This window comes from Neofelis nebulosa, chromosome 11, assembly GCF_028018385.1.
Source record: "Neofelis nebulosa isolate mNeoNeb1 chromosome 11, mNeoNeb1.pri, whole genome shotgun sequence".
Classification (NCBI taxonomy): Eukaryota; Metazoa; Chordata; class Mammalia; order Carnivora; family Felidae; genus Neofelis; species Neofelis nebulosa.
Window position 1 is genome coordinate 38,218,625 of NC_080792.1, and position 27,835 is coordinate 38,246,459.

At 42.0% G+C, this 27,835-nt stretch overlaps 1 protein-coding gene across 5 annotated transcripts in view; it reads right to left on the reverse strand.

Annotated features, from left to right (window-relative positions):
* Nucleotides 1–27,835, reverse strand: part of MAPRE2 (microtubule associated protein RP/EB family member 2) — a 167,074-nt gene that overhangs the window by 88,613 nt on the left and 50,626 nt on the right. Inside the window, exon 1 of one of the 5 annotated variants that reach the window (XM_058692357.1) lies at nucleotides 15,137–15,406. The exons of the other annotated variants lie outside the window; for them this stretch is intronic. Coding sequence (XP_058548340.1) covers nucleotides 15,137–15,255 — 119 coding nt within the window. The 5' untranslated portion in view covers nucleotides 15,256–15,406. Of the gene's footprint in view, nucleotides 1–15,136; nucleotides 15,407–27,835 lie in introns of those variants that run through there. 5 annotated transcript variants of the gene reach the window in all.

Here is a 27,835-nt window from a genome sequence, read left to right on the forward strand (position 1 = left end):
TCTGTTAAGGATGGCCAAAATTTACAAGACTGATAACACCAAGTGTTGCCAAAGAGGTGGAGCACCTAGAACTCTCATGCATTGCTGGCAGGAATGTACAATGGCACGACCGCTCTGGACATTTGCGGTTTCTTAAGGTTGACTATAGGACTCAATCATTTCCCTCCTAGGTACTTACCCCAGGGAGATGAGAACATATATTCCCATAAAGACTGTACATGACAATTCACAGAAGTTCTATCCATAATTGCTAAAAATTGGAAGTAACCCAAATGTTCATCAACTGGTGAATGATAAAATATGGTGCAACCATACAATGGATTGTTCAGCAACCAAGAGTGCCGAACTGCTGATAAACCCAATCTGGATTAATCTCAACATTATGCTGACTATAAGAAGTCAGACACTATAGAGTACAATCTGCATGGTTCCATTTAGATCAAATGTAACCTACTGGTTGGTGACCATGTAAGCAATTACCAATATAGAGCAGTGGTTGCCTCAGGCTACGGACAAAGGGTACGAGGCATCTTCTGGCAGTGATGGCTTCAAGGGCAAATACGCGGCCAAACCTCACTGAATCATACACTTCAAATGGATGCAGTTTAGTGCATCTAAGTTAATTCTTAATAAAACTGATAAGAAGGAAAGGGCTACCATGTAATTTGTTTGAATTTTTTCCTCCGATTCAATTTAGACTTTTAACTAACATCTGCTACACGCCAGGTATTGTAACAGGTACTGAGACCACAAAGATAATAGATTATTATAGAGAAAGGGTGACCGTAGACTGGAACTCCTAACAACAATACTGGCTGACAGTTCTGTTCTGTTCTATTCTATTCATTTATTTGTGAGTGAGGGACAGAGCATGTATGCAATCAGGGGAAAGGGGCAGAGGGAGTGAGACAGAATCTTAAGGAGGCTCCATGTTCAGCATGGAACCTGATGTGGGGCTTGATCCCATGACTCTGGGATCATGACCTGAGCTGAAGTCAAGAGTCGGGTGCTCAACAGACTGAGCCACCCAAGTGCCCCTACTAGTAAGTGCCCCTACTAGCTGACATTTTAAGAGATGTTTACTTTGTACCAGTCACTGCTTGGTATACTTTATATTCCATAGTTCATTTAAATCCTCATTAAGAACTCTGTGAGGCTGATGCTATTATTATTTCCACCTGCTTAAGAGGCTAAGAGAAAAACAAGGCTCAAGAGGCTAAAAAGTTTACACTAGATCATCTGGTTAGAAAAGGGTAGAGCTGGCATAGTGAGTCTGTCTCTCTAGCAACCTGAGACTTTGAGAACCCCGACTGTTCTGAAGGTGGACCAAGAACAGAGGTGCCGGATGGTGCAGACCATCTGCTCAGTCCAGTCCAAGTTCTGAACTGGGGTTGAGGTAGCAGTGCCACAGTCATCACACAGGCTAGAAATATGTTTGCTGTTATTCATGCTGACACCTTTAAGTCAATGTTATGACAGACAATGCTATGTGCAGATCAGAAATCCCAGGGAGAGAAAACCTGGCTTCTCAAACACCAAACCTGCTTTTCAATTTACCATGCACTGCTAGGCCCACTAGGGGATTTTGCAAAGACTTACAGGTCCCTGTTCTCTCTGCCATCAGCTCCCCGGCCTCGCGGCTGATGGCTCTCATCTCTTTCTCCTCCTCTCTGGAGAGCTGGCGTTGGAGGGGCAGATTCACTCTGCTCCCAGACACAGAAAGACAGGGGTCAAAGAGTGAGGAGGGAGAGGCTGGCACACCCGTCTGGGAAGCCCTCACACTGTACCCACCGAGCACCCTCTCTTCCCCATCCTCCTTTACTAACAAGACATTCAGCCCACAAACTCCACAAGCTTTCTATTTCATGGTTATTGATGGTGAGCAGGTCCCTATAGCTGGGATAATGCACTCAGAGCTCCCCTTTTGTTTATTCCTAATTGGTCAGTCTCCATGGGGATTCGCTCAGCCTTCATCCAGACTGGGGGGTGAGGGGACTGGAGCAGGGAGGTACCGTGAATGCAGATGGCTGGTTTCCTGCCGGCATGGCACTATCGCAGGGGTCACATTAAGGCCAGATATTGCTCAATAACTTCCAGAAGGTAGGAAGCTGGTCGAAGAGCTGGGGAGGCCAGATGTCTGCAGCTGAAAAAATGGCACTGACATGGTACCTCCAGCTTTAGGGGCCCACATAGCACCTCACACACACAGCAGGTGCTCAAACGAAGAGAAGAAAACAAAAATTCCAAGGGGGTATCGAGAAAGAAATCTCCCAGGGGATTATTTTGCAGTTAGTACAATATTCCTGGAGCATACTAAGCAGGCCGGACGCATTACAGATCAACACAGGCGGCGGCTCCAGAGCAGCCGGGAGAAAATGAAACAAAATCTGGGCTATGGGCTGCTATGTGCGCAGCCTCACAGGGCAGATCCTGGAGGAGCACAATTCATTTGTGATCTGTGACCTTTTTTTAATGTAAGAATAGTACCTGCATTAGGCAATTCTTTACCATCATCCATGTGACTTCACTAAGTCTGTTATTTTGAGATGCTTCCCAACATATTTCAGCCCATAAACCTCGTGATTTAAATGAAAACTAATTTAAAAAAAAATTTTAATGTTTATTTTTGAGAGACAGAGAGAGAGAGAGAGAGAGAGAGAGACAGAGAGACAGGGAGGGAGGGAGAGAGCGCACTCGAATTGGGGAGGGGCAGAGAGAGAGGAAGACACAGAATCTCAAGCAGGCTCCAGGCTCTGAGCTGTCAGCACGCAGCCCCACGCGGGACTCGAACCCACGAACCGTGAGATAATGCTAAACAAAAACTAATTTTTAAAATTCGTGCTATTAAAGTACTAACTGAACCACCATAGATGAGGCAATACATTTATGGAATTCCAATTTAAAAACAAAATGGTACACATGTACTTATCTGTGCAGTTGCCACCATTATTATTCTCTGTTTCTCTGTGCACAAGTAAGTGGGAATAGTCTTATTTTCCTTTCTGTATAACAGTATACTGCACTGTATTTAACCTAGCGATGGTCAATGCAACTACCATAAAAATCTGGAGATCAAAGAGATAAGGCTTTACTCTTTCCATGTGACTTTCTGTTAGGATAAAGGAACTTTCCTACGCAGGTCCCTCAACATTGCTCAGACTTGTGCCTCATGGCTGTATTAAAACTTACTTACAGAGGTCATACTAAGGGAGACACACACACACACACACACACACACACAGTTTTTATTTACAATGCTCCATTTCTGAAAGCTTGTGAAAATTACAGGACTGATAACTTCACTTCTCCTGGACAGTGATCACAAAAATCGGGGTCAAGTGTGGGTCCCCCCCACCTTCTCAGATGCCTCCTACCAAGTACTATTCGACAGCCTGCTGTCCCTGACCCTGGGGGTTTTAGGAGGAGGGGCTGTGCAATATTTCCCTCTGCATTCTGGGGGCCCAGGAGTGGAGAAGAAGTCAGTAAGGTTGCCTAAAGAATAGATTCTTGAGCGACTGTGGGAGTTTGGGCTTAAATCTCAATTCCTATGTAAAATCCAGAAGTGGGAATTTAAAAAGCTACATTAGCAACAACTTGAAAACATGTTTTGGTATTTCAAAATGACAAAAGGAAATAGATGTGGTAGGGGGTGGAGCCCACTTTGGAAGCTTCACTTTCTCCCGATGTGTGGACCCACCAAATGCAAACCCTGCAAGGAATCACAGGGTTGGGGGCTCTTAAATAAAGGGATACTGCTATTTAGCATAGGAAAATGTCCCCGAAATGTTCATGTCTCTGGAAATTTTGACAAGTTACCTCTCAGGGCTTTGCCAGGATAGGATTATACTCAAGAAAAAAATTAATGTCTTTAAAACAAAGCAAAACAAAAACACCACTTCTGAGGGGGGAAAAATGGGATCACAGAAATCTAAGGAAGAACAGTGGAAGAGAAATTTCAGGCTTATGCAACAACCAACACTGACCATCGACTCCAGGATCAATTCTCTATGATAGATGACAAGTCTTATAGACTACCAATGCACACTATACATTAAAAAATTTTTTTTAATGTTTTTATTCATTTTATTGAGAGGCACAGCAAGAGCAGGGGTGGGGCAGAGAGAGAGAGAGGGAGACACAGAATACAAAGCAGGCTCCAGGCTCTGAGCTGTCAGTGGGACTCGACCCCATAAACCGTGAGATCATGACCTGAGCCGAAGTCGGACGCTTAACCGACTGAGCCACCCAGGCGCCCCCTTTGCTACCTTTAAAAGAGAAAACATTTCTACACACATTTTCCTCAAACACAGGAGTGGAAAAGTTGATCCAACATCAAGGGGACACTCAATACAAAGAAAAAAGTATCTACATAATTACTGGGTTCTTCTCCACAGAAAAAAACATCCCCTAGCTATCCAGATGCCAAGGAAAACCTAGCTCTTAAATTTAACTCACTCATATGCAACTTTTAAAGTGGGTGTAGTAGTCGTTCTGCCCACCCCCCGAAGTAGAAGAATGATCCTGTTACCTTACTTTTTAAAAGTCTATTTTAATAGAGTCTGTTATTACATACCTACAGAGAGCTGGACCTAACTGCTAGAAAAGGCACTGTAGACAAAGACCAGGTAGATCAACTCTTCTTTTTTCTTGAGGAGTTTGTATGCAGGTGAAGAACACAAGACCTGTATCCATTAAAATCTAAGACAAGACTATATTACAATATCTATAATACATTTTTATAATCCCCTTAACAACAAGAAGATAAAACACCTCATTTTAAAAAACAGGCAACTGATTTAAGCCGACGCTTCACTAAAGATACGCAAAAAGGCAAATAAGCACACAAAAAGACAGCTAGTATCATTCATCTCCAGGAAAATGTCAATTAAAATCTCCATGAGATACCTCTACACATCTGTTAAGGATGGCCAAAATTTACAAGACTGATAACACCAAGTGTTGCCAAAGAGGTGGAGCACCTAGAACTCTCATGCATTGCTGGCAGGAATGTACAATGGCACGACCGCTCTGGACATTTGCGGTTTCTTAAGGTTGACTATAGGACTCAATCATTTCCCTCCTAGGTACTTACCCCAGGGAGATGAGAACATATATTCCCATAAAGACTGTACATGACAATTCACAGAAGTTCTATCCATAATTGCTAAAAATTGGAAGTAACCCAAATGTTCATCAACTGGTGAATGATAAAATATGGTGCAACCATACAATGGATTGTTCAGCAACCAAGAGTGCCGAACTGCTGATAAACCCAATCTGGATTAATCTCAACATTATGCTGACTATAAGAAGTCAGACACTATAGAGTACAATCTGCATGGTTCCATTTAGATCAAATGTAACCTACTGGTTGGTGACCATGTAAGCAATTACCAATATAGAGCAGTGGTTGCCTCAGGCTACGGACAAAGGGTACGAGGCATCTTCTGGCAGTGATGGCTTCAAGGGCAAATACGCGGCCAAACCTCACTGAATCATACACTTCAAATGGATGCAGTTTAGTGCATCTAAGTTAATTCTTAATAAAACTGATAAGAAGGAAAGGGCTACCATGTAATTTGTTTGAATTTTTTCCTCCGATTCAATTTAGACTTTTAACTAACATCTGCTACACGCCAGGTATTGTAACAGGTACTGAGACCACAAAGATAATAGATTATTATAGAGAAAGGGTGACCGTAGACTGGAACTCCTAACAACAATACTGGCTGACAGTTCTGTTCTGTTCTATTCTATTCATTTATTTGTGAGTGAGGGACAGAGCATGTATGCAATCAGGGGAAAGGGGCAGAGGGAGTGAGACAGAATCTTAAGGAGGCTCCATGTTCAGCATGGAACCTGATGTGGGGCTTGATCCCATGACTCTGGGATCATGACCTGAGCTGAAGTCAAGAGTCGGGTGCTCAACAGACTGAGCCACCCAAGTGCCCCTACTAGTAAGTGCCCCTACTAGCTGACATTTTAAGAGATGTTTACTTTGTACCAGTCACTGCTTGGTATACTTTATATTCCATAGTTCATTTAAATCCTCATTAAGAACTCTGTGAGGCTGATGCTATTATTATTTCCACCTGCTTAAGAGGCTAAGAGAAAAACAAGGCTCAAGAGGCTAAAAAGTTTACACTAGATCATCTGGTTAGAAAAGGGTAGAGCTGGCATAGTGAGTCTGTCTCTCTAGCAACCTGAGACTTTGAGAACCCCGACTGTTCTGAAGGTGGACCAAGAACAGAGGTGCCGGATGGTGCAGACCATCTGCTCAGTCCAGTCCAAGTTCTGAACTGGGGTTGAGGTAGCAGTGCCACAGTCATCACACAGGCTAGAAATATGTTTGCTGTTATTCATGCTGACACCTTTAAGTCAATGTTATGACAGACAATGCTATGTGCAGATCAGAAATCCCAGGGAGAGAAAACCTGGCTTCTCAAACACCAAACCTGCTTTTCAATTTACCATGCACTGCTAGGCCCACTAGGGGATTTTGCAAAGACTTACAGGTCCCTGTTCTCTCTGCCATCAGCTCCCCGGCCTCGCGGCTGATGGCTCTCATCTCTTTCTCCTCCTCTCTGGAGAGCTGGCGTTGGAGGGGCAGATTCACTCTGCTCCCAGACACAGAAAGACAGGGGTCAAAGAGTGAGGAGGGAGAGGCTGGCACACCCGTCTGGGAAGCCCTCACACTGTACCCACCGAGCACCCTCTCTTCCCCATCCTCCTTTACTAACAAGACATTCAGCCCACAAACTCCACAAGCTTTCTATTTCATGGTTATTGATGGTGAGCAGGTCCCTATAGCTGGGATAATGCACTCAGAGCTCCCCTTTTGTTTATTCCTAATTGGTCAGTCTCCATGGGGATTCGCTCAGCCTTCATCCAGACTGGGGGGTGAGGGGACTGGAGCAGGGAGGTACCGTGAATGCAGATGGCTGGTTTCCTGCCGGCATGGCACTATCGCAGGGGTCACATTAAGGCCAGATATTGCTCAATAACTTCCAGAAGGTAGGAAGCTGGTCGAAGAGCTGGGGAGGCCAGATGTCTGCAGCTGAAAAAATGGCACTGACATGGTACCTCCAGCTTTAGGGGCCCACATAGCACCTCACACACACAGCAGGTGCTCAAACGAAGAGAAGAAAACAAAAATTCCAAGGGGGTATCGAGAAAGAAATCTCCCAGGGGATTATTTTGCAGTTAGTACAATATTCCTGGAGCATACTAAGCAGGCCGGACGCATTACAGATCAACACAGGCGGCGGCTCCAGAGCAGCCGGGAGAAAATGAAACAAAATCTGGGCTATGGGCTGCTATGTGCGCAGCCTCACAGGGCAGATCCTGGAGGAGCACAATTCATTTGTGATCTGTGACCTTTTTTTAATGTAAGAATAGTACCTGCATTAGGCAATTCTTTACCATCATCCATGTGACTTCACTAAGTCTGTTATTTTGAGATGCTTCCCAACATATTTCAGCCCATAAACCTCGTGATTTAAATGAAAACTAATTTAAAAAAAAATTTTAATGTTTATTTTTGAGAGACAGAGAGAGAGAGAGAGAGAGAGAGAGACAGAGAGACAGGGAGGGAGGGAGAGAGCGCACTCGAATTGGGGAGGGGCAGAGAGAGAGGAAGACACAGAATCTCAAGCAGGCTCCAGGCTCTGAGCTGTCAGCACGCAGCCCCACGCGGGACTCGAACCCACGAACCGTGAGATAATGCTAAACAAAAACTAATTTTTAAAATTCGTGCTATTAAAGTACTAACTGAACCACCATAGATGAGGCAATACATTTATGGAATTCCAATTTAAAAACAAAATGGTACACATGTACTTATCTGTGCAGTTGCCACCATTATTATTCTCTGTTTCTCTGTGCACAAGTAAGTGGGAATAGTCTTATTTTCCTTTCTGTATAACAGTATACTGCACTGTATTTAACCTAGCGATGGTCAATGCAACTACCATAAAAATCTGGAGATCAAAGAGATAAGGCTTTACTCTTTCCATGTGACTTTCTGTTAGGATAAAGGAACTTTCCTACGCAGGTCCCTCAACATTGCTCAGACTTGTGCCTCATGGCTGTATTAAAACTTACTTACAGAGGTCATACTAAGGGAGACACACACACACACACACACACACACACAGTTTTTATTTACAATGCTCCATTTCTGAAAGCTTGTGAAAATTACAGGACTGATAACTTCACTTCTCCTGGACAGTGATCACAAAAATCGGGGTCAAGTGTGGGTCCCCCCCACCTTCTCAGATGCCTCCTACCAAGTACTATTCGACAGCCTGCTGTCCCTGACCCTGGGGGTTTTAGGAGGAGGGGCTGTGCAATATTTCCCTCTGCATTCTGGGGGCCCAGGAGTGGAGAAGAAGTCAGTAAGGTTGCCTAAAGAATAGATTCTTGAGCGACTGTGGGAGTTTGGGCTTAAATCTCAATTCCTATGTAAAATCCAGAAGTGGGAATTTAAAAAGCTACATTAGCAACAACTTGAAAACATGTTTTGGTATTTCAAAATGACAAAAGGAAATAGATGTGGTAGGGGGTGGAGCCCACTTTGGAAGCTTCACTTTCTCCCGATGTGTGGACCCACCAAATGCAAACCCTGCAAGGAATCACAGGGTTGGGGGCTCTTAAATAAAGGGATACTGCTATTTAGCATAGGAAAATGTCCCCGAAATGTTCATGTCTCTGGAAATTTTGACAAGTTACCTCTCAGGGCTTTGCCAGGATAGGATTATACTCAAGAAAAAAATTAATGTCTTTAAAACAAAGCAAAACAAAAACACCACTTCTGAGGGGGGAAAAATGGGATCACAGAAATCTAAGGAAGAACAGTGGAAGAGAAATTTCAGGCTTATGCAACAACCAACACTGACCATCGACTCCAGGATCAATTCTCTATGATAGATGACAAGTCTTATAGACTACCAATGCACACTATACATTAAAAAATTTTTTTTAATGTTTTTATTCATTTTATTGAGAGGCACAGCAAGAGCAGGGGTGGGGCAGAGAGAGAGAGAGGGAGACACAGAATACAAAGCAGGCTCCAGGCTCTGAGCTGTCAGTGGGACTCGACCCCATAAACCGTGAGATCATGACCTGAGCCAAAGTTGGACGCTTAACCGACTGAGCCACCCAGGCGCCCCTGAGTACACTATACATTTTTAACTCCTACTTTTCGCTCTCAAATCTCTTGCCCTTTTTCTTTTCTGTTCCAAGTCATGGCCAAAATCTGATGCCTCTTGCCTCTAGCAAGTCAGGTCTAGAAATAACAAAGACTGAGCTCTAGCCATATTTTCTTTACTGGACAAACTACACAAAGTACACCATCACTAAAAGGAGCCATATCAACTTGACTATCCTATGAATATATCACCACCTTCTGCTCTTTTAGAAACAAACAAAAAAGTCATGCCTAAAGAGGAAAGTTTGTCCTGGTTCAAGTGAGTAAAATTCTAATTAGCCAGGGGAGATCTGACACTGAAAACGTACAAGTATTTTTTCTTTTTTTAAGTAACCTACTAAGAAATCATTTCTTGGTGGCCTACAAAAACTGTTTAATCTTTATCCCGCTATTTTCATTAAAATGAATGATCACCCTTAGGGGATGCATTTAACAAAAAAAAATTTGGAGAAATTTCTTTGATTCATACTACAGGTTGAAAGGTGGGTAATTTCAGTTTTTGCCTATGTGAATTATACATTTCCATTTTGAAAGAATTCTCTCAGGAAAATACAAATTCTAAGGGCCCCAAATACTGAGATAAACCATCAGAATTTTGAAATGAACTAAGAAGCAAGGTCCCTGTCATACTGGTGGCATGTGTGTGGAGCGTTATAGGAAAAAGGGCTGCTGGAATTGTGCGTAAGATGCCAGGGGAGTAGGACACATCCAATTTAGTATCACAGAGGCCGACACTGAATGGCAGCCTAAAGTCAGGAAGAATGAAACTATTCTAACATATTTCATTGTGAAGAAACATACTTTTCACAAGAAAAGAACCAATCAATTTTTTTTAAGTGAGATGTAAAAAATTCAAAAGTAAGCAAATCTACTCAATCCAGGTTAAATGCTCAGTCTACTCTAGAACCTGCCATCAAGGGGATCACCTTCTAGCCGTATAAGGAACTGGCTCTGGAGCCATTTGGAGTGCTCCAGGAAGCTTCATCTGAGAATATCTGTACATTTTCTGGCCTTAAATGACTCAGAAGGATCCTTCACAATGAAATATCATCCACCCTGCTTCTGAGTTTGGGAGGATTAGAACAGCGCCCTCTTGAAGCTATATGCTAGCTACCTCTTGAAGTTCTACAGCTAACTATGAACTGGGCTTCTACAAATACAGAAGTCACTGTCTGAGCTAACTGCCAGTCCTGTGAAGGGACAAAGCTGCTTTGATTGCTTCTACTCCCGGAAGGAGGACTCAAGTCAGGAACATACACCTAGTATCTAGGGCGGGACTTGAGAATTCAGTCAGGGCAAACTGAGTATTCTCTAGCAATTCTGGCCCTCTAGGGTGGGGCACTGGAGGACTCCCCATTTCCTTCCAAAACAAGAGATAAATGCCAGCATGCATTTCTATTTTCATTATGCTGTTTTTCCATTAATGAGTTTTCATTAGCCTTCAATGTTCAAGTTCTGACTACCCTGCCTGCCTTTCAATGCTTTTGCCTTATCTTCCACTACTGCCCAATATGCACACCTTGTCAGGCCAATGAAAATTCTGATTCTAAAGCCTACACTCCTTTCACCAAGACTTAAGGTCTTCCGCAGTATTGTTTAGTTTCCTAGAGCACACTGGCTTTGAGGGGATCTTTTTCTACTTTGAATCACTGTGGACTGAGGAAATGCAAACCACGTTTACTATTAGATCAAGCCAAGTATTCACAACAAGGTAAATCTGTTACACAAGGAGTTGCTTGTACATCTGACTTTACTCCAACTCAAAGTCCTTAAGGGGCATCTATCTCAGACCTATCTCAGGAATTTGTCGAACTGTCTAAACCAAATGGATATTTAGATTAGTACCAGTATTTCCTGCTCCATTAATCTAAGGGATTATTCATGGAAGCTTCAAGCGGTCCTATCAATACAGAAAAGATACTGCATATGGAAATCAACGTTCTCAACTCAGAGGACCACTTCAAGCCACTGTTCTGCCAGGATTGTGCCCTGTAAGAAGATACAACCAGTGACACCCACTGCTGAATACAGGTGAGCATCTCACCACAAGTGCCCAGAACACCAACCCCTTAACAGAAGTTCTGACAAAGAACCCTGAAGTTGAAAATTAGGCACCTACCAAGCATCAAGTAATCCTTTGATTTTTACAAATACGAAGAAAAATATTAAGGACAAAAGTCACTCTTTCCGAAAAGTTCCTATGATAAGTAAACCGAGATGATACTGTAACATACCTAATAGACAAGCGAAGCTAGACTTTTTGCTGTCTGCAGCTGCTGTTGTGGGGAGTAAGGATCAGGAATCTACATTCTGGTCAGAGAAAGCTGTGTTATGACAGCCTCTATGAAATGGAACATGCCTTCACAACTCTTTCATACACACACGATATTTCTTTTTATTTTTGTTAAGAGTTCATTTTGCAAAACTGGCAATGCTGGGTGGGAGGGCCAAGGTCTGAGGCTTAAATTTTAAGTTTTGCCTTCCTTTACAGTCCACTTCCTGGGGCCAAGCCTTTTTTTTCTTTTTTTAAGTATTCCGAAACATATGCTACTGTAGTTGCATGTTCAAACACTCATGTGGAAACAGTCCCCTGGACTTATACGTTCATTCTTAAAAGACTGGAGTATGCAAACAAAGATGCAGTGGGCAGAAGGCCAGTTAATAAATCTCATTTCCTACTAGCATCTGCATGAAACAGAGCTATAGGGAGTAGCTCCTCCAGGGAGAGCCAGAGCACGACTCATTCGCTCTGTGAATTAAACAGTGTCACCTCAGATGGCCCACCACATTTATTTTTTAAGCAGCTCTTAAAATATATGGATTTCTCGTGCTCATAAATGCACTGAGGAAGCTGGGTCCAAGGCACTCACACAGTAGTGAACATGAATGGTGGAAACATCCACACAGTCCTGCTGAGCCATTTTTGCACCGGCTCCTTTCAACTGAAATTACTAATGAGAATAATTTCCGAAAGGTAACTTGCTCTTCCTATAAAAGCGCACCCGGGTTTCAATAATGGTGTACCACCCTCTCCAGTCCAGGCTACAAAAATGGGCTTGGTTACACAAAGAGATACCTGGATTAAGATAATCTGGGTCATGAACCATATTTGACCCTTATCTGTAAACAATCCAGTGCAAATGTCATGACGATAATGTCTCTTGCTGGGAAGAGTGACCATCTGTCCAGTTGACAGTGCTGGAAAGAACAGTGTTGTTCCCTAGGTGTCCTCTCCTCTTCTCACCTATGCCAGCTCTTGTCCTGGAGCTCCGGGAAGATCCCTTTGCAGTAGTAATGGCATTCTTCTTGTATTTACATAGATCGCTTAAGAAAGTCTTTGTTTTAAATGGTTGAAGCTAACAAGCAAATACAGAAAATGAAGCCAAAGGTAAGGGAACTGCTGGTAAAGAAGTCAGCAATGGAATCAGGAAAAGAATTCCCTCTGATCGTCCCAGGGCTCCGGTCTTACCCAGACACTCCATGGGACTCAAAAAGAACTCTTAAGCACATATAATTTTTGAGGGCTATAATGAACCCACCACCAAAGTAGACTTTATTTGGTTAAATCTCTCTACTTGGGCTTTCACAGTACCTTCCAAGTTTCCTCAGCAATTACATGGCAATATTATTCCAGCCTCAAGATGCCAAAGTAATTATGGAACACTTCCTGGATAGAAAAATGTCTCACATTTTTCCTTCCCCTATGCCCCTCCAAAAAAATAAGTGAGAGTTGTACTACATGGGCCATCCACTTTGAAAGGAAAGCAGACCAAAGAAAACATAAGGTGGATCTGTCTTAGCGTACACCCTTTGTATAATTTAATACCAATGCCACCTTGGAGGATTCCTTCTTCATTTAACCTATGACATCTCTCACTATGGTGTCCAGTAATCCTATTACATAAAATACAAATGCAATAATGCTCTTACTGACTTCAGAATTTTGTACAGTCAGATCTTCTTTAAATTCAGTTTTGTTTTTCATAGAATTTCAGGTACCATTACAGGGACTCAAAACAAACTGGAAATAATTTAGGACATGGAAATAACTTAGATTGAATTTAAAAGGTAAATAAGATTTCATTTTATAGCAATAGTTTGCCACCAAAAGGTAGCATTTAGCCTTTCCACCACCAAGTAATTTTCCATTGCCATTTCAAGTTTGTTTATATGACTAATAAAACCCAACTAGGCAACTTCCTTTGGCGTATGTGGTAAAATTCGAACTCTTACAAGCAACTGCTACTTATATGGCAGAGATTAAATCACTTAAGAAACGAGGGTTTCAAATTTATTATCCGTAAGAACAGTTGAAAGAAGTGAGGTTTAAAAGCAACTCAGGGTTTGGGTTTTTTGTTTTTCAATTCTATTTTAGGCTTTGGAATGTGCACAGGGAAAGGTGGATGAGTAAGGGAGAGAAGGGACCCAATGTTCCAATCACAAGGATCTTCAAAAGGAGACAGTCCCAGAAGCTGTGGACCAATTTTGGTTTATATTAAGATAATAACAAGTGCTTGGAATCTGTAAGGATGCCATGTCAACCTATTAGCTGGAACCATAAGGCATGAGATTTTGGTGACCTCATGGGCACAGCCAAAATTAACTCCAAGTATTTATGTAACTGCCAGAGATGACAGGGCAAAGGTTGCTTATGATTTTTTTTTTTTTTTTGAGTCAGCAAATAGGGTTTCTTTGGCCACAGAGGAAGTCGGGGTACTTGTGGTCCTATTTTGTAATTATGTCATATTTATACACACCACCGAATACCCACAATACCATCTGAACAAACGTTTAGATGAAGGTGTTAAAAAAAAGAGTTATTTCCTGTTGCTCACTAGCTGAGAGGATGCGCTTTAGAGGTAAGTGTGCTCTGCCTGAAGGCAAAAGCATTGTTAGTGGTTATCAAGGTAACATTTAAAAATAACTACCCTAGTACAAAAGAACTTCAGAGGAAATATGAGGGAAGCTATCAGTCTCCCCTCAAGTCTGGCCTTGAGCTGCATTAGGCTCTAGCTGCATTCTCCATTACATTGTTATCCTTATCAAACAATGCAAACAATTTTAATGAGCTTATCTACTAGAACATACTGCCAGATATGCTAATGTAAAAATGATGCCAACCTTACAGTCCGACTCATTAATCAAAAAGCTCACAATACAATGACCAAGATCAGTCCCAGCCTCACATCAGACCTCAGCAAAATAGCAGGAATTACCTTCCTACTGTTTAAACAAGGGCGGGCTCCCCCACCCATGCGGAGGCTATAAACTCCTAAGAAAATGCATAAGGGCACCCGGTTTCCCTCAGGTCCATTGCAGTCCGGTCTCTTTCTAATAAACCACGGGTTCTATGGACAAGATTTTGGTGAATGTCTGACACGGTGACCTCTGCTGTCAATCCTTGCACCAATCAGCGAGCAGAATTCTTACAAAGCTCCATCAATCTGGCGGTTTAACATCACAGACTGCAGCTTAATCTAGAGGATTCCATCTTTCCTGCACACACACCAGGGCAAGCGCAAACATTTTTCTCGCCATCCTCCCGTTCTCTGCCTTTAGGCACAGCCTACCCAATGGTTCCTTTAAAATCTAAAGGAAAGGAGAAAAGGAAGTGCTACAGCGTGTCTCTCTTTGGAGAAAGGGAAGAAATTGCTTGCGTTTTTACCAGTGTGGTAGGAAGGCGATGGAAAGAGACCCCTCGCAGGCAGCAAACCTATTCACAAAATGCTCTCCATCTGCAATCATGAAGCCTCAATGCACGGCTAACATGACACATGGAAACAGCAAATGATCACAAACGCCCTCGTGAACGCACGTCTGCAGTCCGGTCCGGGCGCAGTGTCCGCTCCATTATATAACGGGCCGGATTTCCGCGCGCCCCCGCCGAGCTCCCCCGCCCGGCGCCACTCCCGGTGCCAGCCCCATTACCTGTAGGAACGCTCCCCGCGCACTGTGTGCTTCCGGAAAGGAATGATGGTCCCGTTATCCTGGATGATGTCGTTGTTGTTCTCGCCATTTGGGGACAGGGTTTGGGTCGGACCAGGCATTGGCGCACTCCCGAGGTAGGGAACAAACCGCGGCGGGCTGGCTGGTGAGGAAGGTGGCTGCGTCGCGTCTTCCCGCTCGCCTGCTCCTCGCGCAGACCTTGCCTGCCGCCTGCTCGCTGGCTCCCTTCTCCCCGCTCGGCTCCCGCCCCGCCCTCCTGCGTCCCGCCCTCCCGGCTGCTGACGTCAAAGCGCCGGCAGCAGCACCGGGTCACGTGGCCGGGCCTGTCACCATAGCAACCCGCTAACTCATCACCTCTCCTCAATTCGCACTGGGCCGAGGCGTGACCATGCCAGCAGCTCCAGGCAGGCACCGGGGCAGGCCTACATCTGGCACGTAAAACCCCAGGCCACCCCCAGCCCCCCTCGCAGACTCGCCTCGTCTGAAAACCAGCTCTTCCTCTAACCATTTCCTTTCCGACCCGTGCTCCAACTGCAGCTGTGTACACAAAAGAACGATTCAGGCAGAGGGGTGTGGGAGACCCTTTAACTCCTTCAATACCAAGTTCTTACAGCATTCAAATTAAGCCCGGTCTGGTTTCAAAAAATATATAGAAAGATATGGTGGCCTGCTTTTAGAAAACGTTCACCTTATCGGCTTCCTCCCCCATTCTCTCAACAGCAGCAACCTCCTTCCCAAAAGAAGCCCCAAAGCTGAAAACATAAAAGAAAACTGCTTTTCCTTCTAATCAATGTAGCCTTTCCTTTATCATGTGAAGATTAAAGATTGCAAATTAAGAGATTATCTGCACAAAAGAATTCTCAAAGAGGGCTTAAAAAAATAGCTACCCTTTTAGCACAGGGTAACCCAAGAGCCCCCAATTCCAATTCTTCAACTGCCTCTAGATACCGATAATTAACTCATTTATTTTATTTTCATTTGTATTAAACAAGTCAACACTCAAGTATTTGAAAGCTCCCCACATTCTAGCTGTTCTGTGTCATTGCCATGCAATTTTCAAATACATTGGCTATGAGACAAGTGCGATTATCATCACCCCTATTTTAAAATGAGTAAACTATTGCATGGAAACCAATTTGACAATAAATTTCATATATTAAAAAAAATGAGTAAACTAGTCAGATTAAAGTAACTTGCTCAAGGTCACAGAGCTAGGAAGTGGTGAACTGGAACATCAAAATGACGTGCTTTTTATCAATGTGATTGGACAGTACTGATCTATATTTAATGTGAGCTCATAAATATAGATCAAGGTAAGTAAGAATCAAGTACTTTATGTACATTCGCAACATGACCACTGTGAACAGACCTGTGAGCCGAATTGCTAGTACTAGGCAAAGTCGATGGATTAGATTATAAACTCTCCACAGACCCCAGATGCATCCATTGCTTTCCTTCAGAGAGGAGAAGAGACTTTAAAGGATCTCTGCTCATCAAAAGTGGTCTCTGACCTTTTGTGGGTGTGAAGGGAAGAACCGGGGTATAAAAGACAGCATAAATGTATGTAGCAGAAAGTACGAGGCTATATGGCTCATCCCTTCACATCATTGTATGGTTTATCAGCTTTATCATTTTGTGGTACAGACATTTTAAAAAAAAAACAACCCACAACTTTGTCATTCCTGACAATTCTCCAGTGTATCTCCGTGGTAATAAGTTATTTCTGGCACCAAGCTTCTAGAATTAGAAGCAAAAAGTTCGCAACCCAGATGGTAATGATAATCTCAAACACGGTTTTTTGGGGTTTTTTTGTTTTTTGTTTTCTATTTTATATTCTTCTTTGGGGCCATATTTTAGAAGTTTTTGTTTTCTGCTTTTCCAGTGAACTCCAGTGAATCTCATCACATGAGATTTTTTCCCCCTTGTACAGTAAGGATCTACTTCTGACCTAAGACTTGCAAGGTACACAGATAAACATATATAAGTACAAGAGATATACAGCAAGCCTCACACTGCACAGTGAGCTAATGAGGCCTGTGAGTGTGTGTAGTCATTGCTACAAAGATCCACAGTTCCTCTTACTATTTCTGTTACTGGCCCCACAGTTGTCAATTTCCTTACTAATTTGTTCCCTTTCACCAAAGCTTCCCCTTTCTTTGGGGATAGTCTGGAGGTGAAAAGCACAGTCTACAAATCAAGTATTTAATGTTTTTAGAGTACATCCTCTCATTTTGGGTTCTTTAGTACAGCTTTCTTCTCCACGATCCCATATTTAAGCAATAATTGGTGTTATCATGGGGACTAAATTTGTCAGAATTTGAATGTATAGCTCATTGACTATCCCATCTTATTTTGTGGAAATTATAGTCCCACTGTTTCTATGCTGCTTATGAAGGAGAGGACTATGGCCAAGAATTTGGGTTGATGGGCTAAAAGGGAGGGGTGGTGAGTCAGGTGAAGGAGGTATCTAAGAATCCTTGTAAATCTTCTTCTAAGACTGCTGTGAGCCATGATACTATAAAGGGACCCAGAGAGCTCCAGAGACCTGTGATTACCCTCAGAGACACTGGGGTAACCGGGGTAATAATTTGAAAATACTAAACAGATGTGTTTTCATTCCTTTCCCCATAAATCAAGTAGCCTGGCAGCCATTCTCCCATTCAGCCCTAGGGAAAAGGAGAGGGCAAATTCCACTTTGGGAAGGTGGTTGTAGGATACAGGGGAAGTGCCAAAAAGGCAGGGAGGGGGAGGAAAGAGTCTACCCCTTCCAAACCTGACTGAGTATAAGGAGATGAAAGGAGGAAAAATCACGTCCCCAAAGGGAGATGTTACAGAGGTCTGGCTTTGTTCTCAGCCTCTGGGACTTACCTTGACCTCCTTTCCCATTTGAGACTCTGAGAAATAACCACCTCAGTGAGCGTCTCCCCAACACTTCCCTCCCCAAGCAAGGTACAGTCCCAGCACAATCAAGACTAAAATCAGTGGCTTGGTATGGTTAGGCAGAAGGGCCAGGGGGAAGGAAGGACATCTAAAAAACTGAACAACCACCCAAGAGACAGAGTTATTCAAAGATAGTCTAAACTCCAATAGGTTAGAATTCTGTGGATTGACAAGTTTAAAACCATTTGTTTTCCCACCTCTCATCAGGGTAAGGACTACCACATAGACCAATTATAGAAAAAAATAACTATGCAAAACATCTATGAATATCTGAGTGTGGATTAAGGTTTTATCTTATGTACCCAGGTGTTTCTAAAATAAAATATATGCAGACCATTGTCTTTCATTTCCAACTGCCCCACGGAGAAACGGCTCCTTCATCAAGCATCAGGATTAAAACTGGGCCTCTGGAGCCAGTCAGATCTGGGTTCCTTTCTTGGTTTCATTACCTGCTGGCTATGTGACCAGAACAAGTTACTTTGCATCTTTAAGATTTAGGCTCCTCACTTTCCTCACCTAGACAGTAGGTGTGATAATACTGCTTTCATATGGTTGCTGTGAAGATGAAGTTACAGAATATATTTAAGGCAGTTAACACAGTGTTATGCAGGAAGTGGCTCAGGTCACTTTGGCTCAGGTCATGATCTCGCGGTCCGTGAGTTCGAGCCCCGTGTCCAGCTCTGTGCGGACAGCTCAGAGTCTGGCATATGTCTGGCATATGACAAAGGCTCTTTAGTGGTAAATGTTCTATATAAGGCGGCGCCAGGGTAGCTGAGTCCGTTAAGTGTCCAACTTCGGCTCAGGTCATGATCTTATGGTTTGTGAGCTCAAGCCCCGCATGGGGCTCTGTGCTGACAGCTCAGAGCCCGGAGCCTGCTTCATGTTGTTTGTCTGTCTGTCTCTCTCTCCCACCTCCTCTGCTCGTGATCTGTTGCTCTCTTAAAAATAAACATTAAAAAATAAATTAAATAATAGGTAAGGCATATTCTCGTGTATGAGAAGCTGGTACAATAAGGAAGGTCCTAGGCTTGTCCTTGAGGAACTCATGAGGTTGTAGTGAGCAAGATAAAAGTACCAGCAATTATGATACAACATAATGCTGTAATAATGGTACCATACAGGGTGACATAGACCCATCAAAGATGAGCACCTAATTTAGAATGGAAATTAGGAAGGAGGTCTGAAAAGTTCCCCCAAGGAACTATCTCCTAAGCTTTGGGTGAGTAATAATTATAACCTTTTTTGTTCACTTCCTGCATGCAAGATAGAATGTGAGATCCATTAGGGTAGGAGTTCCAAATCTTTTGTTCACTGCTATCTCTGGATCTCCTAGAATGGAGCCTGGCAGGTAGTAGGCACTAAATGAATACCTAATTCATTCAGTTATTCAATATCTGATTTGATTCTCCCAAAAACCCTAATGACAAAATTTAGGCAAAAAGAGGAAACGCCACTTGTCCAGTATTGGGTCTCAGGGTTTCCTGGCCCCAAAGTTCATATGCTTATCCATTAGGCCGTATCGCATTTAAAACAGAATGGTAGGGGCACCTGGGTGGCTCAGTCGGTTAAGTGGCCGACTTTGGCTCAGGTCATGATCTCGCGGTCCGTGAGTTCGAGCCCTGCGTCCAGCTCTGTGCGGACAGCTCAGAGCCTGGAGCCTGTTTCAGATTCTGTGTCTCCCTCTCTCTGACCCTCCCCGTTCATGCTCTGTCTCTCTCTGTCTCAAAAATAAATAAACGTTAAAAAAAAAATTAAAAAAAAAACCAGAATGGTAGTATAGTGGAAGATAAAGGATTTCTCAGGCAGATATACTTAGGTACAGAAGTAGGAAAGGGAGTGAAGTCTCTGGGAAACAGCAATCTGTTTAGTATGGACCAAGAGCAGAGTACACAGCACCAAAAGACAGGGCAAGGACCAGGTACAGAAAGGTGCCATGGCCCAGTGAAGGAGCTTGAACTTAATTCTGAAGGTGTCTTAGAAGCATGATGTGTTGTAGGGAGAGAAATTAATGGTGCAGTTTGCGGATTGCAAATGTCTGATGCTGGTTGTAGTGTAAAGAATATTGGAGAAGGCTAACATGAGTCAGCAATAAAGGCCTCAACTAAATCAGTGGCCAAGGGGCTGTGGAAGCAAGCACAGATCTGTGATCTTCAGAGGGTGTAATTGTTAGGATTTTCTGACTAAATGGGTGTGGGCACCATCGTTGATGGAGGTTAAGGGTAGTTAGTGAAGGAGAAAGACATTTCAAATGAATTTCAAGTTTATGGCTTGGTTGAACAAATAGATAATGGGATCATTTATCAAACTAGGAAATACAGATGGAATCGCCCTTCTGGAAGAAAGGCTGTCAAAAGTTTGTATAGAGAGAAGTACCTCTAGGACACCCAAGTGATGAGAATGAGTGGTTACTGGGTTTCACACATAGTGGGTGTTCATTTAATATTTGTTGAATAAAGGAATATATGGGTCCTTGAATTTATTTGGTATACTTGACTTGGATATACATAGGATTTGGAGGAAATATCTCATAGGTGAGAACTGAAGCTGTGGGTGTTGGTGCCCATAGAGCGAAAGAGAAGGCTTGGCGTAGAACTCTTTAAAAGCCCGAGAATAAAAGAGAAGCCTGCAAAAAAAGACAGGGGGATTTTGCTTGGTGGGGCTAATCAAAGAGGGAGTGGTTTCACTGTGCCCAGAAGAGAAACGAATTTCAAAAAGAAATCTCTCAAGACAAATGTTACAAAGTTTGAATCACATAAGGGCAGAGAAGGGTTTACTGGATTTGAGGTGTTCTCAAAGGTAGTTTTAAGAGGTTGGATTTCAGATCAGACCCATTAATGATAACTGAAGAAAATAAAGAAGTAATCAAGTATGGAGAACCATAATTCTCTGCAAAGTCACTAATATTCTGACTAAACTAAGATATTCAAGGAAGAAGGAAATATTAAATCAAGGTTCATACGTAGTACTGGAAACTAACTGGAATCAACAAGTATTTGCACTAAAAAGTTTCCAGCAATATTGGAGGGGCCAATATGTTCATTAATGTGCACCTGTTAGGCACCAGATGAACTGACCCTTCCTGTGAACCCCCATTCTAGGGGGGTCATGACCCACATCCCAACAGAATGATAAAACATATTTAAAATGCATGTTTGGAGAACAGCATTACTAAGTCAGACCCAGAGGACACAGAGCCATGAGAGTAACAAGCGAAAAAAGGAAACCATCAGATGTCTCAAACACAGGCCTACTCAAGGAAGATCAAACTGGGTACCACCACCGATTTTAATTTTTAGAGTTCCTAGCCTATAGCACAATCGCATTTCTCTGGAGACTTCAGCCAGCAAGCACTGCCAAAAACCCTGGTCTACTTTTCTAACATGTGAAGTTCATCTAGGACAGGGATTTTGCATTATCTTGGATTTGAGAAATCAAAAGACCATACAGAGAAGATCTGAAATCATTAGCCAGGAATGGATATTAATCCTGATTCCATCCCAGAAGCCCTTACTCATCACAAATGCCTTTTCCAGGTGAAAACATGTTCACTGAAGCTGATAATCGCTGCTGTCAAAGGCATTCACAGCTGTCACACCACTTTAGATGGGGGGCTTCCTTAGATTGTTATCACCTCCGGATGTAGACAGAAGATTCCACTTAGCAGTCACATTGCTGCCCTGGGACAAGTAATTTCTCCCATGTGTATGTCCTAGGACATTTTCCAGTAGAGAATGGCAGGGACAAGTTATCAATCAATGGCTTAAAAATATGCTCCACATCTAAAATAATAGCAGTGGAATATACAATTGGCCAGCCAGTGGTGCTGGTCCTGAAATTGCATTGGTGGCATAGAAATGTACTTGGGATTGGTTCTTGCTCACTACTTTTAATCCCAAGGCATCAAAGATTTTTATTAGTTCTTTCTTTAGATCTGATGAGAGTTTTATGATATGACGCCTCCTGATTTTAGTAATAGCCTTTTACTTAAAATTGGTGCATAAGGTTTTCCCCCTACATGAAGCTCCCTTTAAAGCCAACTTAAAAGGTGTGCTCATTCGTGATGGACTTTTGAGATTATTTGTCCTTGGAGATTACTTATCAGCCATATTTATAGCTACGCTGATATATTCATATAGAATTTTGCAAGCCTCCTATCTGCTGGTAAAATAGCAAGGTTTCCATAATGTCAAAAGACAGAACATCGCCACTGCCCAAGATGTCTTGTGTGTTGGAATTTTCTGATTTGCGATTCCTTGGATTTTCTCAGGCTTTGGACTTAACTTTGTGGAATAATTCATAGAACATGATGGGAATGCAATTTAAAAACACTCAGCACTATGATTTCTGTAATCTTTCAATCAAATCTGTGCAATGTGAGGTTTCAGTCTATTAAATAAAAATGTGCTTTTGAATTATACCAGCTGGCTAAATTTAAGAGCCTTAAGTATGCTTTCCATAAAAATACAATGTTATAAATGTTATAATTGAAAAATGTATTAAGTATCCCAGAAATATAGAAAATAAAGTAACCATGCCTGGGGAAACAGGTAAAGCTTTGACCAAGGCAGTGATCAGGGCTCATTCATTCAACAAATATTTATAGAGCACCTACTATGCGCCAGGAACAATTATAGGTTTTGGAAATACAGAAATTAACAAAACTAGACGAAATTCCCTGCCCTCATGCAATTTTCACTTGAGTGAGTGCATATGTTAAGGGGTTGAGGGGATAGTCAGAAGAGAGGAGTTCAGAAAGGTAACAGAAGGACCAGAATGTACAGGGCTTTGAATGGCCGTTGTAAAGACTTCCACTTAAAACTAAAGTTAGAAGCTACTTATTTGTAGCAGCGTTAGCAGCATCTGCTGGCACAGATGTGGAATGCTAACAATGGCAATGATTAGCAATAGCAACGCCTAACATTTACTGAATATTTAACGGGCCAAGTGCTAGTCTTTAATTGAACAGGTACTTTAATCCTCAGAAGCTTATGAGGAAGGAGCAACTTTAAACCTCACTGGTTAGAGGAGGTAACTAGTTAAAAATAACTTAGCCTAATCACCAGCCAGGAAGTGGCAAAGCTGGGCAGGAATGTACCTGCCAGGTGTCAAAGTAGTCATTCTTAATCATTAACAACAGCCTGCCTTCCACTGGAGTCTGATAAAACCTGGTGGGGGGGGTGGGGGGTAAGAATGCAGAATCTAAGGTTGGAGAGTAGCAGGGATGAGACAGTAGAAGAACACAGAGGCAAGAGAATGTAGATTGCTACCCTGAAGGCAATTAATTCCGTCAAGGGGGCAAAGAAGTAAAGCCAGAAAAAGGCTGAAGGCAGGGACAGCCAGGAGGGGATGGTAAACTCTACAGAACAGCACTATCCATGGGAAGAGGTTGGAAGAAGTGGAAGGATAGGAGTTGAAAATTATGGTTAAGGAAATGTGGGGCAGGGTGTAGTAGGAAGAGATACCAGGATTTGGGGTTAGCGATATACATGATTAATAGAGACAAAGTATTTTCTTACCCTTTATTGATAGTAATTAACTTTTCCCCCCTGAGTAAACCTCAACTATCAATGTCCATTTCTTTGCTATCTTCTGGAGGGGAAAAGACAACCACAGGCACAGTTTTTTGGTACTTGTTTCTGAAGTTAAAATCTGCTTTCATTTTCACTATGCCAAGATCATTATAATTCAACTATCCAGCTGTAGACACGACTATTTGAGTGCTCTCATGGAAATGTGTCTGAGCCCAAATTCATGAAATTCCTTTATTTCTTTCCCCTATTTTATTTCCATGTTTACATAAAGCACATCTTGCTGAATTGAGGGGACAAAAGGCATCTTGGGCTCAACTGTGTGGCAAGAGAAATGATGAGCCTATAGGTACAATTAATAAATAATCTTCCAGAAGTCCTCAGAAGCTTTCAAGAGAGGATTTCCCTAGGGCTCCCAAAAGTCAACTAACCGATTTAGCTTTATTTCTGACTTTGATATTAAGAAGTTCAGGGGCGCCTGGGTGGCTCAGTTGGTTGAGTGTCCAACTTTGGCTCAGGTCGTGCTCTCACGCTCTGTGGGTTCGAGTCCCATGCCGGGCTCTGGGCTGACAGCTCAGAGCCCGGAGCCTGCTTCGGATTCTGTGTCTCCTTCTCTCTCCGCCCCTCCCCACTTGTGCTCTGTCTCTCAAAAATAAATAAATGTAAAAAAAAAAAAAATTTAAAAAAAAAGCTCAAACTGAGTCAAGAGACTCATTAATATAATTGTGAAGCCAGGAGGCAGGGTAATTGTGCAGTGAAGAGACAATAGTTCTAACAGGCACCGGTGGCCTTCAAAATTTCAGAGGCACCTAGAACTTGGGCTACCAGCAGCAACCAGGGACACTGGGAGGGTGGGGCTTCGCTGTCAAGTATGATGTTCATGACAGCCGAGCTGTGGCTCACGAATGTCTCCTCTACAGCTTGTCAAGGGAACATGAGGCCAGCAGCTGGGAAGCAGTGTGAGTAATGGAAGAGAAATTCCCCAATTTCTGACCTCATCCGAATAAAATTTTTAAGAAGAAAATTAAAGAAGCTTAGTTCATTAAAAAAAAAAAAAAAAGAATGCAACTGGAAATCATGAAGACTAAGTTTCTATCAGAAGTGTTCTAATTAGGGGGCGCCTGGGTGGCGCAGTCGGTTAAGCGTCCGACTTCAGCCAGGTCACGATCTCGCGGTCCGTGAGTTCGAGCCCCGCGTCAGGCTCTGGGCTGATGGCTCGGAGCCTGGAGCCTGTTTCCGATTCTGTGTCTCCCTCTCTCTCTGCCCCTCCCCCGTTCATGCTCTGTCTCTCTCTGTCCCAAAAATAAATAAAAAACGTTGAAAAAAAAATAAAAAAATAAAAAAAAAGAAGTGTTCTAATTAGAGCTTATACTGTGCTTAACCAAGAGCTCATAAAGCCAAATACCTTCATGTCCTCAATTCACATTCACTGAACATCTACAGAACATGAACATGAAGGGTCCAACTACACAGCAGAGCACAAGAAAACAAAGAGTCACCTTCAGCTAGCTTCCACTTAATTTCTAAATGAAGTTATCAGATTCTTAAGAAATACAAAAGGATCTTAGTCTCAACACCATATGGAAAGCCACAATGAGTTAAAAATCAGCTGATATAACTCCAATCAATTCTTCAGATTAGATCTCCTCCACAGCTTGCCTCTCATACTTTCCCCCAAGCCCCTAAATTCCAGTCTTCAGGGAAGATCCTATCAGCCTTTAAGAATGCAATGGGATCATTATAAACAAGAAGCAATGGCATGTCTAGTGAATTTTTATTATTTTTTGTCTTTCCATCCTTGTGGGAACAATTCCTTCAAACCTTGTGATTCTAGCTGAGTTTGACAATTACAATATTTCATCTTCCTGGCCCTAAGGATTGGTTCAGAGTTAGGCCTATGATCAAGCTATTTATAATATTTCTCTAGCTTTAAAAAAAAATTAAAGCCGCAGTGTGTGTGTGTGTGTGTGTGTGTGTGTACACACATGCGCACCCTTGTACTTGGGGAAGGGCAGAGATAATAGCCTCCTTATTGAAAATAGCACTCTAGAATTGAGAAAACATGGTATAAATTGTTCGGCAAGAAATAAAAGGCATCCAAATCAGAAAAAAGTAAAACTCTCACCATTTGCCTGTGACATGATATTACATATGAAAAATCCCAAGGACTCCATGAAAAACCTGTTAGAATAAATGAATTCAGTGAAGTTTCAGGGTACAAAAATCAGCGTACAGAAATCTGTTGCATTTCTAGATACTTATCAACTATCAGAGAAATTAGGAAAGCAATCTCATTTATAATGAGATCAAAAAGAATACAATACCTAGGTATAAACTTAACCAAGTAGGTGAAAGACCTGTACCCTGAAAACTATAAGACACTGATGAAAAAATTGAAGACACAAATAGATATTCCATTATCATGGATAATATTGTTAAAATGTTCATACTATCCAAAGCAATCTACAGATGCAATGCAATCCCTATAAAAGTTCCAATGGCATTTTTTCATACAAATAAAAACAGACAATTCTAACTTTTGTAGGGAACTACAAAAGATCCAGAATAGACAAAGCAATCTCAAGGACAAAGCTGGAGGCATCACACTTCCTGAAGTCAAACTGGAATACAAAACAGTAGTAATCAAAACAGTATGGTACTGGCACAAAAACAGACACATAGATCAGTGGAACAGAATAGAGAGCCCAGAAGTAAACCAATACATAGGATTAATTTATGACAAAGGAGGCAAAGAATATATAATGGGGAAAGAACAGTATCTTCAATAAATGGTGCTGGGAAAACTGGACAGCAACATATGTTAGAATGAAACTGGACCCCTACATCATACAGAAAAATGCCTAATAGATTAGAGACTTAAACAGAAGACCTAAAACCTTAAACCCCCTGGAAGAAAACATAGGGGTAAAGTTACTTGGTATCAGTCCTGGAAATTATTTGTTGGATTTGACACCAAAGCAAAGTCAACAAAAGCAAAAATAAACAACTACATCAAACTAAAAACCTCCTGTATAACAAAGGAAACCATCAACAAAATGAAAAGGCAACCCATAAATTAGAAAATATTTGCAAGTCGTATTTGACAAGGGGTTAATATCCAAAATACATAAAGAACTCCTACAACTAAATAGCAAAAAAAAATCTGATTTAAAAAATGGAGGGAACTCAACGCATTTTCCAAAGATGATATACAAATGGCCAACAGGTACTTGTAGAAGTGCTCAACGTCACTAATTATGAAGGACACGCAAATCAAAACTACAATGAAGTGTCACCTCACACCTATTAGAATGACTAGTAGCAAAAAGACAAGAAATAAATGCTGGCGAGGATGTGGAACAAAAGGAATCCTCGTCCATTGTTGGTGAGAATGTAAATTGGTACAGCCACTCAGGAAAGTAGTATGGAGTTTCCTCGAAATGTGAAAAATACAAGTAACATATGATCCAGAAATTCTACTTCTGGGTTGTTAATGGGAAGAAAATGAAAAAAATATCTGCACCCCCACATTCACAACAGCATTGTTTATAATGGCTAAGACATAGAAGCAACCTAATGTATAAGGACACATGCATGGATAGAGAAAACATGGTAAAATTCCCCCCATATTGGAATAGTATTCAGCCATAAAAAACAAAGATCTCTTGCCATTTGGGACGACATGGATAGACCCTGAGGTCATTACGCAAAGTGAAATAAGTCATACAGAGGAATACCAAATGATCTTACTTATTTGTGGAATCTAAACCAGCCAGCCAACCAAACAACCCCCTAAGTCAGAGATACAGAGAACAGATTGGTGGTTACTAGAGGTGAGGGGTGAGAGTTAGGTGAATGGGTGAAGGGAGCCCAAAGGTACAAACTTCCAGTTATAAAATAAGTAAGTCCTGAGAATATAATGTACAACATGGTGACAATAGTAATACTGTACATTTCAAAGTTGAGGGAGTAGACCTTAAAAGTTCTCATTTTCACAAACAAAAAAACCCATTTGTAACTATGTGTGGTGATGGATATGAACGAGATTTCTTGTGATCATTTCCAATATATACAGATATCGAATCATTATGTTGTACACACAAAACCAATACAATGTTATATGTCAATTATATCTCAATTTAAAAAAGAAAATGTAGTATACATTGTATAGTTACTATTTTTGCAAGGAGTAGATGTTGAAAGAGGTCATAGT